Consider the following 15,965-nt stretch of genomic DNA (forward strand, 5'->3'; position numbering starts at 1 on the left):
CCCTGTTTTCTCCTTATTTCATCTTCTGTTTTCATTTATTTTTTTAAAAGCTTTGTGTGTCAGATATGAAAATAGTTTCTAGTCTGAGTTCATTTTAATTCTAGTACAGTATATGTAAAGTTTCTCTTTTTTAAGCAACCCATTGTTCCATGGCAGAGTAAGAGCCAGCTTTTCAGTTGTGTTTATAGCTGTTACTGATGCCTGGGGTTGAATTGACTGATAGATCACAGAAGTAGGCCAGCTGTCTTTCGTATGTTCAACTGGGAGAGGGGAAGTCTATCACTTACTTGGTATTATGTCTTTTGTGTATGTTTTCATTTGAGAAGAGAGAGATTATTAAGAAAGATAGGATGAATACACAGGAAGGATTTTATATTACTGTTTGTAATTGTTTCATGAAAATTCACCTCTTCGTTTACATATTTTACTTATATTGTATAGTTTGCTTTTGTTATTAGTCATTTTTTTTCTTTCCTACCAGTGCTTATTTTATAGTTCTACTCTAATCAGACCTCAAGAAGATTGCCGTCTAGTGGCACAAGTAACCTAGTGTTGGAAAATTCATGTCTTTCTATTGACAAATATTTTAACACATTTTGTTGTAAATTAGGCCTGGCACTATCTGGGAGTTATGAAGCTCATTATTATTGTGCAGATGGTAATAATTTACAATATGCTGTATTGGGATTATTTTTCAAAATTGTAATATTTAGTTCTTGGGGTTAAGGGACTAATGAATGATTAGAATTGAATTTGAGAGCAGAATATTTGTGTGAGTGCTGGTATTTGCTTTAAATTACAGGTATTGCTCTATAGAATTTTTTTTTTTTTTTTTTGGTGCTGGGGATCAAACTCCGGTCCTTGTACCTGCAAGGCAGGTGGCAGAACCACTGAGCTAAATCCCTGGCCCAGCTCTATAGATTTTAATCAGAAATAGATCTGTATGTGTTGATAACACCTTAAGTCTACTCAGCTAAGATTATGTACATAACTAAAATTTATAAGAGCTATTTTAATTTTGTCATAGTTTGTGGGTTTTTTTGCAATGCTGGTGATTGAATCCAGAGTCTTGCACATGCTAGGCAAGCACACTACAGCTGAACTACCTCCCCAGCCCAAGAGCAATTTTTAATATAAGTGACTGCAGTCTAGGCACACATTAGACCTATAGGGTTCCTACAGAGAGGTACTCTCATAAAGACTTCTTTGATAATGAAGAGATTTCTCTTAGAAAATTATCCACCTAAAAATCAGAAATATTTATACTTGCTAATAGAAATTTTGTATAAAACATGTCAATCCAATTGGAGTATAATTAGTGGTAAATAAAAGATTAACCTGGGCTGGGGATTTAGCTCAGCGATTCTGGTACCTGCCTTGCAAGCTCAAGGTCCTGAGTTCAATCCCCGGTACCAAAAAAAAAAAAAATTTTAACGATTAATTCACCTGTGGCTATTAGGTAAATATGGATAAAAGGAACTTGTAAGTAATAAAATTAAAGCTAAATTATATATCCCAGATACTTTCTACACATACAGAGATGTGGAAGACATATTTTAATTCAGATGTTCAGATTGTAAAAGGACACACCATTTTAATTTGAATATATTACTATTTTTAAATTCATACAAGTTGATATTTTTTAAAAATAGAATAAATGATAATAGTTGCTTAAGTTTTCTGATAAAGCTATTAAGAGTTACACATGGATTTAGGAAATGAACATTGAGCCTCTTAAGATGAAACTTGTTTTTAAATGTGATTATATCATGTTGATGTTAGTAGAACCAGAAATGCATACAACAGAAACACTTTTTTGATATAGTGAAAATTGTGAGGAGTAGTTTATTTATAGGGAGATTGCTTTTAAATCTTATTTGTAAGAGTTAACGTGACTAAAATTCATATTTGATTGAATATTGCAGTGGTACCAGGTATGGACTGGGTATGCTACATTTGTATTTCTGCTTTAGAAAACTGCTTACAGCAGCAGTGAAGAGACATTTATTTTCATGTGGAGGCTCATGACAAACACTTGCCATGCTCTACCAGGGAAGGGGGTCAGTGTATTCTCTCGTGATTTATCCATGTTAGGCTGAGCACAGATTTTTTTCTTTTGGTAGTGAAATCTAATTTCATTAGAGACTTGAAGTTCATTGTAAAGGTATCTGATTTTGTTTTTTATTATGATCTTACACAGAGTTCCAAGATGCTTGCATTTGCAAACTGTTGTCAAAGGTTAAAGCTTTCTAGAATGAAAACCAAATTTTAAGGAATTTGAACTTGAAAGACTTGAAAACCAAAATAACATTTTATACATTGAAGTATTAGTGAGCTTTGAAGGAAAGTAGAGAAAAAGAAACCATTCTTTGTTATTCTCTGTAGGTTTGGTTTTGAAATTTCCAAGTACTGGCTTATGTTGAAGAACACAAATAACTGGCATTTTAGTAATCATAATGTCATTACCCTTTTTTTAAAACTAAATACTAGAATTCATAACTGACAGTTAATTCAACTTCTTTTGGGGGTATATTGATTTTTAAACAATGTTTTCCTCATTGTAAGTACCATGTAGTATATCAATGTTAAATAACAACAACGTTTTCTCTTTATTCTCTCTGTTTTGGATCTGTTTACCCTCATGTTTCCTTGGCATTAATACCTATATTCCTCCTCTTGCAAAGTATCAGCTCTTGGTTTAAAACAGATACTGAACTGAATCTCATATTTTGAAAAAAAAAAGTTGAAAAATTACACTTTCTATTGATGAAAATTTATATTTGAAATATATAGATTCTCCTATGTAATGTTTTTATATACCTAAAAGTAGATTTTTAACTTTTCAATGAATTTAACTAGTTAGGTCTGGTTGTGGTAATATATTTCTTTGTGGGAGATCTTTAATTAGAAAATGAAATATCTTTACGTGTGAATTTCTGTTTTTTGTTTTTTGGCTTTTTTGGGTTTTTTGGTACCAGGGATCGAACTTGGGTCCTTGCGCTTGCGAGGCAGGCGGCAGAACCACTGAGCTAAATCCCTGGCCCTACAAGTGAATTTCTTAAGAAGTGGCATTTTATTACAGATGTTAGGCGGTGTTTTTTGTTGGGTTTTTTTTTAAAGTCAGGGTTTCACTGTAGTTTAGGCTGGCCTTGAACTTAACTTGTAGCCCATGCTGGCCTCAAACTCAAAACGATCCTCCTGCCTCAGCCTCTCAAGTGCTGGTATTACAGGCATGGGTCACCACACACCCGGCGGGAGAAATCACTTTTGCAGGTTACAGGAGAAAGGGTAATGCTTATCTTTTTGGTTTTTTGAGACAAGGTCTCAGTGTGTAATTCAGACTGGTCTTGAATTCACTACACTTAATGTGTATCCCAGCCTGTCCTGAAACTTGTGGTGATCCTTCTGGCTCAGCCTCCTAAGTGCTGGGATTACAGGTGTGTGCCACCATACCTTGCTAGGGTAATGATTATCCTAAAGAAGCTTCTTCTATGTTTGCGTTAGTAAAGTTTGTTTTTAACTATAATTATACACTTGTGAAGTTGAATCTTTGTATGAATGGATAAAGGCTTATCATTGATATAAGCCCTTATATTTAAATATTGAAATGTTAATATGTTCTTTTGGAAGGTAAATTTTCCCTTTGAAGACACAAAATTAACATTTTCTTCAAGGTAATTGATTCTTACTGCAGCACATAATATTAATGTTCAGAAGTATAAAGAATTGAAGTATTGACGATTGGAAATGTGTTAAAAGAGTATTATCTTTTTTTAGTTGAAACAGTCTAACAATGAAACTTTTCCCTTCAATCTCCTGAATTGGTATTATTAATAAATGCAAGTATTTTTGTTTTTATACAGGGTACCAAGCATGGTGTCCTTAGAGGAGACAAAGTTGTATACTGGACTTGAATATGGTATGTGAATTCTAATCTAAGTAAATCTGTATTAATCCCTCCCCCCCAATTATCTGTAAGGATTAAAATGGAGTAGTTTTTTGTTTTTAAGATTTTGGTACATAAAATTAATTGATTACACAGTTAATCAGTTCTGTTTCTGAAGAAACTAGGAAATTGTTATATTAAGAATGAACAGTAAAAGAGCCAGGCATCTCGGCATACACCTGTAATCCCACACTTGAGAGGCTGAAGCAGGAAGATCACCATGAGTTCAAGGCCAGCCTGTCTCAAAAAAAAAAAGATAGTAAAAGATAAAAATTGGGTCACTAAGTTCAAATGCTTTCTATATACCTAGGCAGGCTTTCCTATATCATAATGTTCATTTATGTTTAAATTTTGTTTAGAACTGATACATTACATTTGATGGGAATGAGACTATTGTAGCCTTTATATTCACGTAATCTTTGTATATATCATAGTGAATTAAATTTTTGAAAAAGATTAATTGATTTTTTTGTCTTGGCACTGGGGATTGAACTCGGGGCCTTGTGCGCTTGTGAGGCAGGCGGTGGAACCACTGAACTAAATCCCTGGCCCCAAGACTAATTGATTTTTGTGATATTGTGGGTTGAACCCAAGGCCTTCACACTGGGCTACATCCCTAGTTCTTTTTTCATTTTTTATTTTTACACTAAATTGCTAAATTGTCCAAGCTGGGCTTGAACGTGCAGTTCTCATGCCTCAGCCTCCCAGAGTGCCAGGTGTGTGCCACCACAACCAACTTGATTATGTTTTTTGAGACAGGGTCTGAGGATGTAATCTAGGCTAGCCTTGAGCTCATGATCCTTCTGTCTGAGCCTCTAGAGTGCTGGGATTACAGGCATGCACTGCTATGCTTCCTTTTTCTTTGTTTTGTAGTGGGAATTGAACTCTACTCCATATATGTTAGGCAGGCGCTCTGCTATTTAGCTATACACCCCATCCCTTAAATTTTATATTAATATTTATGGAAAATAGTACAGGCAATGTAGTTCAGTGTAAGGGCACATGGCCCAAGTTTCAGTCTCCAGCACATCCTCTTTTTTTTTTTTTTTTTTTTTTTGGTACTGGGGATCGAACTCAGGACCTTGCGCTTTCAAGGCAGGTGGTGGAACCACTGAGCTAAATCCCAAGCCTCCAGCACATCCTAAAAAAAGTTTTTTGTAAAACATTTTATTGGTTAATGTTCTGAATTTAACATTAATAGAAATATAGCACACTTTTTTACCAGTGTTCTACATTCATTAACTATTAAATTACAGTTATTTGCTTGGTTTGAATTTGTGGTCTCTAATATTATTAACAAGTAGAGCCTTTGAAATATTGGCAAAGGTGGTTTTTCTCTCCCTCTTTTTTTTTTTGGTACCGGGAATCAAACTCAGGACCTTGCGATTGTGAGGCAGCACCATTGAGCTACATCCCCAGCCTCTTTCTCTCCTTTTTGCCTCTCCCACTTTCTAGCCCATTGTTTTATCAGCTAATTTTTTTTTTTCTTTTTGGCCCTGTAGTTCAGGCTAGCCTTGAACTCACTATATACAGCTCAGGCTGGTCTGGAACTCACAGCGATCCTCCTACCTCAGCCTCCCAAGTGCTGGGATTATAGGCGTGCACCACCATGCCTGGTCAGCTAGTTATTTTAAATGTCAAAGTTTTGAAAGTTATTCTATATCATGTCTGGCCCCTAAGCCAACTATGTTAAAGGTATACTCATTGTGGTATTTTGTTTTTTAAACCCATTGTTTTTTTCCTGAGTACTTTATCACTCCTAACACAAATTGATAAAAACTTCAATATCCTGAGGAATATTCAGTGTCTAAAATGCCTTGTCTTGTTTTTTAAAAAACAGATCTATCCAGAGAGAATCACCGGGAAGCAATTGCTAGGGTCATAAGAAAACTTCTTAGTAAGTATTACTATCTGTAGAGAAATTTACGTATAGAAATATATATTTAGAAATTCTTACTGTGTAGCATATATGCTTTCATACAACATTTTGTGTCACAAATGGTGAAAAAATATTTGGATAATTTTTTTTTTTTTAATTTAACTGATAGGTTGGGGTTCTTACAGTAATTCAAAATATTTTAGTATATGTGCTGCCGAAGCGAGCACATAATTCAAAATATTTTAACCAAATTGTTTTTTCTTCTCCTACTGTAGACCACATACTTGATAATTCAGAGGATGATACAAAGTCATTGTTTCTTATCATAAAGGTACAATTGTCATTCTATAGTACCCTAATTATTAATCTGGTTAGGATTGACTTGATGACATACTACAATGTGAAATTCTTCTTTGTCACAGATTATTGGAGACCTTTTGCAGTTCCAAGGCTCTCACAAGCATGAATTTGACTCCAGATGGAAAAGTTTTAATTTAGTAAAGAAATCAATGGAAAATCGGGTCAGTATTTCACCAAAAAGTCTGAATTAATGTTTTTTAAAAGACAAAATAGCCTTAATTTGGGGACTAGGATTACAGAATTAAGTTTACCCATAAAAAAAGTAGTAGATTTTAAAATTGGTATGAGGGCTAAAAATATGTGTTTTACTTATAAATGCAAAATTGTCACTTTACTTGATCATCTCTGAACTCTCAGTGGGAATTTGAGCAGCAGCATTCAGAATGTCTTAAAAGAACTTGAAGAAATGAAAAATAGGAAGACTTATCTATGGGCATGCACTTTATGTGAACTGGAGAAAAATGGGTGTTACATTTATGCTGTGGTAGAAATGAGTATAGGCTTCTCCGAGAGCATGGAAAGAAAAGTGCCTGAGTGAGTGAGGAGCTCTTCAGAGCAGTGCTCTTCTGCAGGGAATGTTAGCATAGTAGAGGCCCTAAAGGTGGCTGCTAATTATGCTATGTATTTGGACAGCAGGAATGGCTTAGAAAAGGACAGGGAGATGGCATTGCCTGCTTTATTAAAAGGAGGGAAACCAGGTTGTTCACAGTTTTGTTGTGAGAGTGTGCTTTGGTTTTATATTCAGCCAGTAGGGTTTCTCTTGTGCTAAGGAACAAAGCCAGGACTGTGCACATGTTAGGCAAGTGCTTTATCACTGAGTAATATCCCTAGCTCTAAAGGTTCTTAAAGTAGATCTGACTTGGATATGTAAGAGATCAGTATTTAGTTTGCTGAATATTGGAAATCTCCGTCACCACTGTGAAAAATAGATATTAAAAATTGGGTTAAAATTATGGTCCAGGTGAAGAAATCACAGACTGAATCAAGTCACTGTCATTTAGGATTATCATTTAGATGTTATTTTGAAATAGGTGAATTTGTGGGAACATTGACTAATGTGATAAAGGTGTGAAAGGGAAGAAATCTTTCAGTCCCAAGTGCCTACCTGCCTTTGATGACTCACTAGATTATGTGGATAAAATCTTAAATGATCAGTTTTAGAAATATGCAAGGTACTGTATGTAGAACAAACATATGTAGTTACCACGAAAGGCTCTTGTGCAATTATCTTAGAAGGCTGTTTTTGTACTTTGAATGTTTAGCTAAATAAGAATCAACTCATTCTCCCATAAATGGATCTATTAATAAATTAACAGGAGAAAAGCAGGTGTTAGATGGTCCATTTTAAAGGCAAATGTTTCTGCTATTAGTCATAAAATTAATTAAGATAGTATATTAAAAAAATATAAGCCTGGCGACTTTAGAATGAATGACATATCACCATCTTTCACCAGCCCACTGTAGAACTTCTAGGAACTAAAGTTTTTATTAAGGAATCAGAGGAATCCATTGTTGAGGTCACTTAGGGTAAATGTTGAAGTGTGTGCTGCCTTGTCTTCCAGCTCCATGGGAAAAAACAACACATAAGAGCACTGTTGATTGACAGAGTAATGTTGCAGCATGAGGTAAATAGCTTTTTCATGTATGGTAATCTTTTAAAATGTCAGTTTTCAAGTGGATCTTAATGTAGGTTTTTAATAATCAAACTTTCAGTAAACACTTTCAGCTTTGATTTTCATTGTTTTCTTAGCTACGAACACTAACCGTTGAGGGTTGTGAGTACAAAAAGATACATCAAGATATGATCAGAGATCTTCTTCGACTGTCTACAAGTTCATACAGTCAGGTAAGCTTATGCAAACATTCTTCCCTCCCCCACAGTCTCATTTATTTTAATATATGCAATCTAAATTAAATATCCCTACTCTATCTAACATTGCAGTTTAAATATTTCTCCACTGGGTCACACCGCTAGGAAGTAAGAAAACCTGAGCTTAAATCTAGCTCCTCCTGAACTCAAATTGGCTTCAAATTATAAGTATATTCAACTTTTTTAAAAAACGAAAATAAGGGCCAGGGATTTAGCTCAGTGATGCCACTGCCTGCCTTGAAAACACAAGGTCCTGAGTTCCATCCCCGGTACCAAAAAAAAAAAAAGAAAGAAAAGAAGCCAGGGGTTTAGTTCATTGGCTCCATGCCTGCCTCGCAAGCACAAGGTCCTGAGTTCAATCCCTGGTACTGGGGAACAAAAAGACGAAGAAAATATTCAATTTTCCTGTCTGTAATTGCTTCTTTTATTTGAGGGGGAGAGTTGTTTTGTTTTTTTCCTTGAGAGTTCTGATAAGTCAATTTGTTTGGGTTTTTTTTGGTACTGGGGATCAAACTTGGGACCTTGCCCTTCCGAGGCAGGCACTGGAACCACTGAGATAAATCCCCAGCCCGTCACATTTTTTTTTTTTAAAAAAACAAGGTCTCACTATGTAGTTCTGGCTGGCCATGAACACACTATGTAGCCTAGGCTGGCCTCAAACTTGGCGGTGATTCACCCTACTTAGCCTCCCAAGTGCTGGGATCACAGGCGTGTGCCACAATGCCTGGCATTAAGTCCGATTTTGCAGGCCACTCTAGAAAGGCCATTTCATTCCTCCTGATCATTATGCTTGGGTTTCAGGGAGCTGTTACCATGTGACTTGTGGGGGGGTCCATCTTTCAAGGTAGCATAGGACCAAGAGATGATCTCCACAAAGAACTGGGAAAACAAAGTCATGTACAACCAGTTGTTCTATCTTTGTAAAGTACTGTAGATTCTGATTCTTTTTTAGAGTAATGTTAAAAGTTTAAAATATACCTAATATATTGCTTTCACTGTAATAAATTATCCATTACTATTTAACTAGTTGGTAGGTAATAAATTTATACCGCATCTTTTTGTTTGCATTTGAAATGTGTTAGCCTGTATTTAAGGCTTACATCAAAAAGGGTTAGTTTTGTTTCTTTTGCTTAAGCTCCTTCTAGAAAGTTTAATTATTCTTGTGTGAACAGAAGAGAAAATCTGATTATTCTTAATAAGAGTAGCCAAGAAGGGCTGGGGATTTAGCTCAGTGGTTCTGCCGCTTGCCTCGCAAGCACAAGGACCCGAGTTTGATCCCCGGTACCAAAAGAAAAAAAAAAAAGAGTAGCCAAGAATACTATGTTTGATGGTTGCTGCTTACTTTTAGCTGTTACTTAAAAAGTGCTTATCAATTCCATTCAATCTCCTTTTTATCAAAAATATTTGAACCAATGTAACCTAAAGCATGGATAAGGTTGGTGGTAATGTGCTTTTTTTCTGATAATCATTTGCTCATTTTTTTTGAGTACATGCTTTGATATTTTTTTTTCTGTTAAATAGAAAAAAATTTAAGTTATTATCACTTTGTTTTTGGTAGTTCATTTATAAATCTTTTGTAGTTTGTTTACTATATAATAATCCTTTGCTTTTAATATTTCTCCAGGTCAGAAATAAGGCACAGCAAACATTTTTTGCAGCTTTAGGAGCATATAACTTCTGTTGCAGAGATATTATTCCCTTGGTTTTGGAGTTCTTACAGCCTGGTAGACAAGGTGTCACACAACAGCAGTTCAAGGTACAGGTTTTTGTTTCTGTTTTACTACAAAACATTTTAAACCTACAGAAAGTTGGAAGAATTCTGCAGTAAACATCCACGTAGCCACTATTCAGATTCTGTATTTAAATTTTGTTATATTTGCTTTATCATATATCTGTTTACCCATCTTAATTTTAAAATCTATTGCAAAGTAAGTTGAAGGCATCAGCACAGTTTATCTGTAAGCAGGTAGAGTTTTTTTTTTCTCCCTATTTACTTACCTATGTTTTTAGTCAGTGTTATGAAGAAGATAAGAGTGCAGACCTCTCAGCAGAAAAGAGTTCAGTTGAACACCAGGGGCTGAATAGCTTGGCTGACCCTTGAGACAGGGGGGATCAAAGACAGAAAAGCTTGGCATAGCATTATCTGCATGAAGGAAGGGCCTGAGACAGGAAGTATGGTAAGTTTTAGCATCTGAGTAAAAAAAACTTAAGTAATTAGAGCAGAAAAGAAAGGCAATAACACAAGATAAGACAAGTATTACATCTCACAAAACTGCAGTAGAGTCGAACTAATGTAAATTGGTATTTATATAATCAAGAGAAATGGATTGATTGAGAGTTATTCAGGAGAGAGACTAGATAGGACCTAGTCAGAGAAAATTAGATTGATTGAGAGTTATTTAAGGGAGACTAGATAAGATCAGGTGAGTGAAAATGAGGAGCCTGATAAAAGAATGTATCAATTAGTAGGTGTCTGCTAATGTCCATTGACAGATGAATGGATAAGGAAAATGTAGTATTTATACACAATGGAGTACTATGCTACCATAGAGAAAGATAAATGAGGCATTTGTAGGTAAAAGGATACAACTTGAGAACATAATATTTAGTGAACTTAGGCACTCAAGTTCAAATATCACATCGTTGCTCTTATATGAGAAACACTATATATACACATATATACATACACATTTGTCAATATACTTACACTTATACACACACACACACACACACACACCAAGAGCAAAATAGAAGAGAGAAATAGTAAGTAGGGAGACATTCAAATACTTGCCCAAATCACATATTACATTGTTTTAAAAAATATTTCAATATATGTAATAATTTGTTTCATTTATACTATTAGTGTATCTTAGTTCATTTTTTTTAAAGTTTGTTATTATCTGTTTCTTTTTTGTGGAATCATTTTGGTTTATGTTTTGTTCTGAGTACTTTGAAAATAACAATACACAGTGTAATAACTATTATTATTCTTAGTATTTGTTCATAAAGTAAAAAATAACGAACTAATCAGTAGGCTTCTAGATTGTATAACCGATTACTGGACCCCCAGGGAGAATGAGGGGAATTAATGAATTAATAATGAATTAATTTAACTGGGCATATGGATCTGTTGGCACACACCTGCAATTGCAGCTACATAGGAGGTTGAGGCAGGAGGAACACAAGTTCAGGGCCAGCCTGGACAACTTAGACCCTGTCTTAGAAATAAAATGGGAAAATTATAAAAAGGACTAGAGATGTAGATCAGTGGTAGAGTGCTTGTCTAGCATGCACGAGGGCCTTGGTTCAATCCCTAGCACTGCAAAACAAAAAAACCATTTCAGGGCTGGGAATTTAGCTCAGTGGTTTCGCCCCCTGCTGCGCAAGTGCAAGGACCCGAGTTCGATCCCCAGTACCAAAACAAAACAAAACCATTTCAGCCGAGTGTGGTGGTGCACACCTGTAATCCCAGCACTCAGGCTGAGGCAGGAGTAGTGCTACTTCAAGTCTAGCCTGAACTACGTAGTGAGACCCTGTCTCCAAAAAAAGAAAAAAAAAATTTCTATGTATGTTGGCATTGGTAATTGATTGGAGAGGGAAGTAAAGAGTATACAGGGTAGGTAAAAATAAAACATGGTACTAATTGCTCTTCTCAATGAAAAGGGGGTACATTAGAAAAGGGTGTGTGCTAGGTTGGGTGTGGTGTAACATAACTGTAGACTCAGTTATTCACGAGGCTGAGGCAGTAGGATCCCTTGAGTCCATGAATGAAAGAATAGCCTGCGCAACAGTGAGACAACATTTACAGGGAGAGGGAGAGGGAAGGAGGAAGAGAGAGAGGAAACCTTCTGCCATCAGAATTATTCTGATTAGTTGGACTTTTATGGGTAAAAAGTACATGGTATAATTAACCCAGTTTTCATATACTTAGTAAAACATGTGGCAACCACGTGTTAACTGCTATTTAATAAATTATATTAAGCCTCATGCCCAGAAGTACTGAGAGGCACAATACATGGCCCTTATGATACAGTAGAAGAGAATTAAAATGGAATCTGTGTTCTTGGGAAAACTGTTGTTTCTCTTTCTCTTGAGCCATTCTTTGAGCAGACCCTTTATTAAATGACTTAGAGAGTGTTAGTGGATGGTACTTAAGTAAATATCCAGTTTGTTTCTAAAAGTAATTTGTTAAATATGTGAACCTATTTTATTAACTAGCATCAAACAGTAAAGTAATTAATATAAATTTATTTATTTATTTTGGTTTTTTGAGACGAGGTCTCGCTATGTGTTCAAGTTGGCCCTGAACTCACTATGTAGCCCAGGCTGCTCGAACTCACAGTGATCTTCCTGCCCTAGCCTCCCGAGTGCTAGGATTACAAGCATGCACCACCACACCGGGCCACAATCAGTGTAAATTTAAAAACAACATATAAGTGAATTAGCTACAACTAAACATTGCGTCTTTGTATTCCATGTAACTTTATTTTTCCTACAGGGCGCATTGTATTGTCTCCTTGGAAATCATAGTGGTGTGTGCTTGGCAAACCTTCATGATTGGGACTGTATTGTACAGACTTGGCCAGCGATCATCTCTTCAGGGCTTAGCCAAGCAATGTCGCTAGAAAAGCCATCCATAGTGAGACTATTTGATGATCTTGCAGAAAAGATTCACAGGCAGTATGAAACAATTGGTCTGGACTTCATGGTAAGCAAACCCATTTTTTCACTCATATTTTAGTGGAAAGACTGCCTTGTTGTAATACCTTTTGTTTTTCATGTATTCTTTTCAGTAATTACATTTCTTGGCTTTTTATTATAACCTTTTTTTAAAGCATTTGTTTTCTCTTTCCATATTGTGCTTTTGATAAAAAAATTAGTTGCTAACAGGATGAAATAATAAGTTAGTACAAGTCTAGGAGAAAGCCAGATCATTTTCTACCAAGAGATCACAATAGGTTATTACATTGTTGAATTTACTGTTATCCTATGTGTGTTCATGACTTCATTTTTCAGAAGCATTAGTTACATTTCTCGTAGCTGAAACAAAATACCTGATACCCCAAAATTAAGGAGGAAAAGTTTGGGGTGTCGGGTATTTTGTTATTTTGGCTCACAGTTTGTAGAAGTTTCAGTTCATAATTGGCTGGCTTCAAGGCAGGGTGCCATGGCAGAAGGGATATCACAGAGGAGTAACAGTCCATGCCAAGCAAGCAGGAGACAGCAAAGTAGCAAGTGATGACAGCAGCCTTCTTTCTGTCCCTTAATATCTTATCCAGTCCAACCACCCTTAGGGCGGACCCTAGGTCCAGCCACCTCCAAAAAGCCCCACCTGTGACTGCATGAGGCGTTGAGGGGGAAATCTAGACACAATACATGACAATTATCTTTTAGGGTGTCAGACATCCTTGTGACAAGCTAGTCACAAATGATTGACTGCTAGAGTCATAGTTTAAAGTATAGAATGTTAGAAATGGGTGATTTGACAAAGGAAAGAGATAAGAATATAAGGTTCAATGGTGCTCAAATGAACAGATGTGGCAGATCAGGTCTTCGGATGTTCACAGATACGTTCACAACAGTCTAGAAAGTGAGAATGGATAAAAGAAGGGTGAGAGTAATTGAATTCTCCTCTTCCCTAAAATGTCTGTGGTATGCATTCCTCCCATGATTTAAAAACCACTGCTCTAAAAAAAAAAAAAAAAACGAAACAAACCACAGCTCTAAATGTATTCCTTTTTATTTATTTATTTATTTACTTATTTATTTATTTTTTGGTACTGAGGATCGAACTGGGATCCTTGCGCTTGGGAGGCAGGCAGAGCTAAATCCCCGGCCCAATGTATTCCTTTTTAATAAAACAGTCTTGCTGTTTGCGACTTTATCATTACATTGTGGGTGTTTTTAATAATTTAAATTAAGAATAATTCACATACTGTAAAATCTACCTTTTTAACTTGCATAGTTATATAACTGTATGTTCACAGTGTGAATTCACATAGTTGTGTATTACCACTCTTAATTCCAAAAGATTTTCATCACCTAAAAAGAAACTTTGTACCCACAGCAGTGGCTTGCCATTTCCCCACACAATAACCAGGGGAAACCACTAATCTGATTTCTCCTAATGAATTTGCCAGGTAATGGGTATTTCATCTAAATGGAATCATAAAATATGTGGCAGATATTTGCCTTCTCTTACTTAGCATAACATTTTCAAGGTTTATCCATATAGGAGTATGTGTCAGAAATCTTTTTTTCCCTTTTTTTGGAAAATAAGATTCCAGAGTCATGTGTTGGAATAGCAGAATTACTTCAACAGTCAAAAAATCCTTCAATCAACCAAACATTACCTAGCCCAGAAGAAATTAAAGGAGGATTTAAACGACAACAAGAAAGGAATGCTGATGCCCTGAGGTAACTGATGGTCTGTCTACAAACGTAGATGATATTATAGAGAGTAGGTTTTAAATAACATACAGATGTAGCTGACTACTTAATGATTTTTTTTTTGTATTAAATTCTTTTATTGGTACATTGTAGGTATACAACAAAATTACATTTCTCATTGGAAATTGTACCTTTACATAATGCCTCTTGGTTCTTATTTTTTCCCCATTCCTAGCCCTCCCTTCACGCCCTCCACCCTTCCCTATTTGCAAAGACTTTATTTCCATTTTTCCATTTCTCATCATTTTTCCTTTCCCTTCTTTCCTTTCCCCTGCCCCTCCCACTACCCCTACCCCTTTGGACCTTTTCTTCCTATTTTACATTATCGATTATTCATTCTAATCATTGGTACATTTTAGGTATACAGTATAATGACATTCATCATTGGAAATTTGCACCTTTACATAGTCTCTCTTGGTTCTTATTTTTCACCCTTGCCCAGCCCTCCCTTCAACCCCTCCAGTCCTCCCTATTTACAAAGGTTTTGTTCCTATTTGTCCATTTTCTCATATTAATCCCATTCCCTTCTATCCTTTCCCCTAGCCCTCCCACTTCCTTCCCCTTTGCCCCTCTTCTTCCTATTTCACATTACCTATTATACATTTAGTCCTTATTTACACTTTCAGTTTCTGACACCAGAGAAACTATTCAGTATTTACACGTGTGTGTCCTATTTATTTCGCTTAAGAGTATCGCCTCAGTGTGCATCCACTTAGCTATAAATGTCTCTAATTTCTCATTTTTTATGGCTGAGTAGTACTCCATTTTATAAAAAAATCACATTTTCTTTATCCAGTCTCCAGTTGATGGGCATTTGGGCTGTTTCCAAGTTTTAGCTATTACAAACTGCGCTGCTATGAACATGGGCACACATAAATCACTGTGGTATGATTCTTTTAATTCTTTGGGGAAGATCCCCAGCAGTGGAATAGCGGGATCAAATGGGACTTCCCGTCCTAGTTCTTTGAGTTATCTCCATACTGATTTCCACAGTGGTTGCACCAGTCTACACTCCCACCAGCAGTGGAGCAGGGTTCCTCTTTCCTCACAGCCCCGCCAGCATTTGTTATTGGTTGATTTCATGATAGCAGCCATTCTTTCTGGAGTGAAGTAGAATCTCAGCATTGTTTTCATTTGCATCTCTCAAATGACCAGTGATGTTGAACATTTTTTCATGTATTTATTTGCTATTTCTACTTCTTTATCTGAGAAATGTCTGTTCATTTCAGATGCCCATTTTTGGATTGGGTCTTTAAATTTGGGAGGTCTGATCTTTTGAAGTTCTTTATAGATTCGAGGTAGTAGACCTTTGTCTGAGGAAGAGCAGGTGAAGATTTTTTCCCGCATTGTGGGTTGTCTCTTCACACTGTTGGTGGTTTCTCTTGCTGTGCAGAAGCCTTTTAATAAGAAGAGATCCCACTTGTTGATTGTTTGTGCTAGTTCATGGGCAACTGAGGTTT

The 15,965-nt window shown here is 36.0% G+C and overlaps 1 protein-coding gene across 3 annotated transcripts in view; it reads left to right on the top strand.

The window, feature by feature from the left end:
• The window catches only part of Psme4 (proteasome activator subunit 4), a 100,838-nt gene that overhangs the window by 49,666 nt on the left and 35,207 nt on the right, over positions 1 to 15,965 (top strand). For all 3 annotated transcript variants that reach the window (XM_004867295.4, XM_013066450.3, XM_087216389.1), the window contains 9 exons: positions 3,864 to 3,919; positions 5,787 to 5,843; positions 6,101 to 6,156; positions 6,248 to 6,346; positions 7,748 to 7,810; positions 7,936 to 8,031; positions 9,680 to 9,811; positions 12,554 to 12,763; positions 14,336 to 14,472. In XM_004867295.4, the coding sequence (XP_004867352.1) occupies positions 3,864 to 3,919; positions 5,787 to 5,843; positions 6,101 to 6,156; positions 6,248 to 6,346; positions 7,748 to 7,810; positions 7,936 to 8,031; positions 9,680 to 9,811; positions 12,554 to 12,763; positions 14,336 to 14,472 (906 nt within the window). The remainder of the gene's footprint in view (positions 1 to 3,863; positions 3,920 to 5,786; positions 5,844 to 6,100; positions 6,157 to 6,247; positions 6,347 to 7,747; positions 7,811 to 7,935; positions 8,032 to 9,679; positions 9,812 to 12,553; positions 12,764 to 14,335; positions 14,473 to 15,965) is intronic.

Source organism: Heterocephalus glaber, unplaced genomic scaffold (genome assembly GCF_053883595.1).
Source record: "Heterocephalus glaber isolate CG9 unplaced genomic scaffold, H.glaber_assembly_v1.0 deba00001457, whole genome shotgun sequence".
NCBI lineage: Eukaryota > Metazoa > Chordata > Mammalia > Rodentia > Bathyergidae > Heterocephalus > Heterocephalus glaber.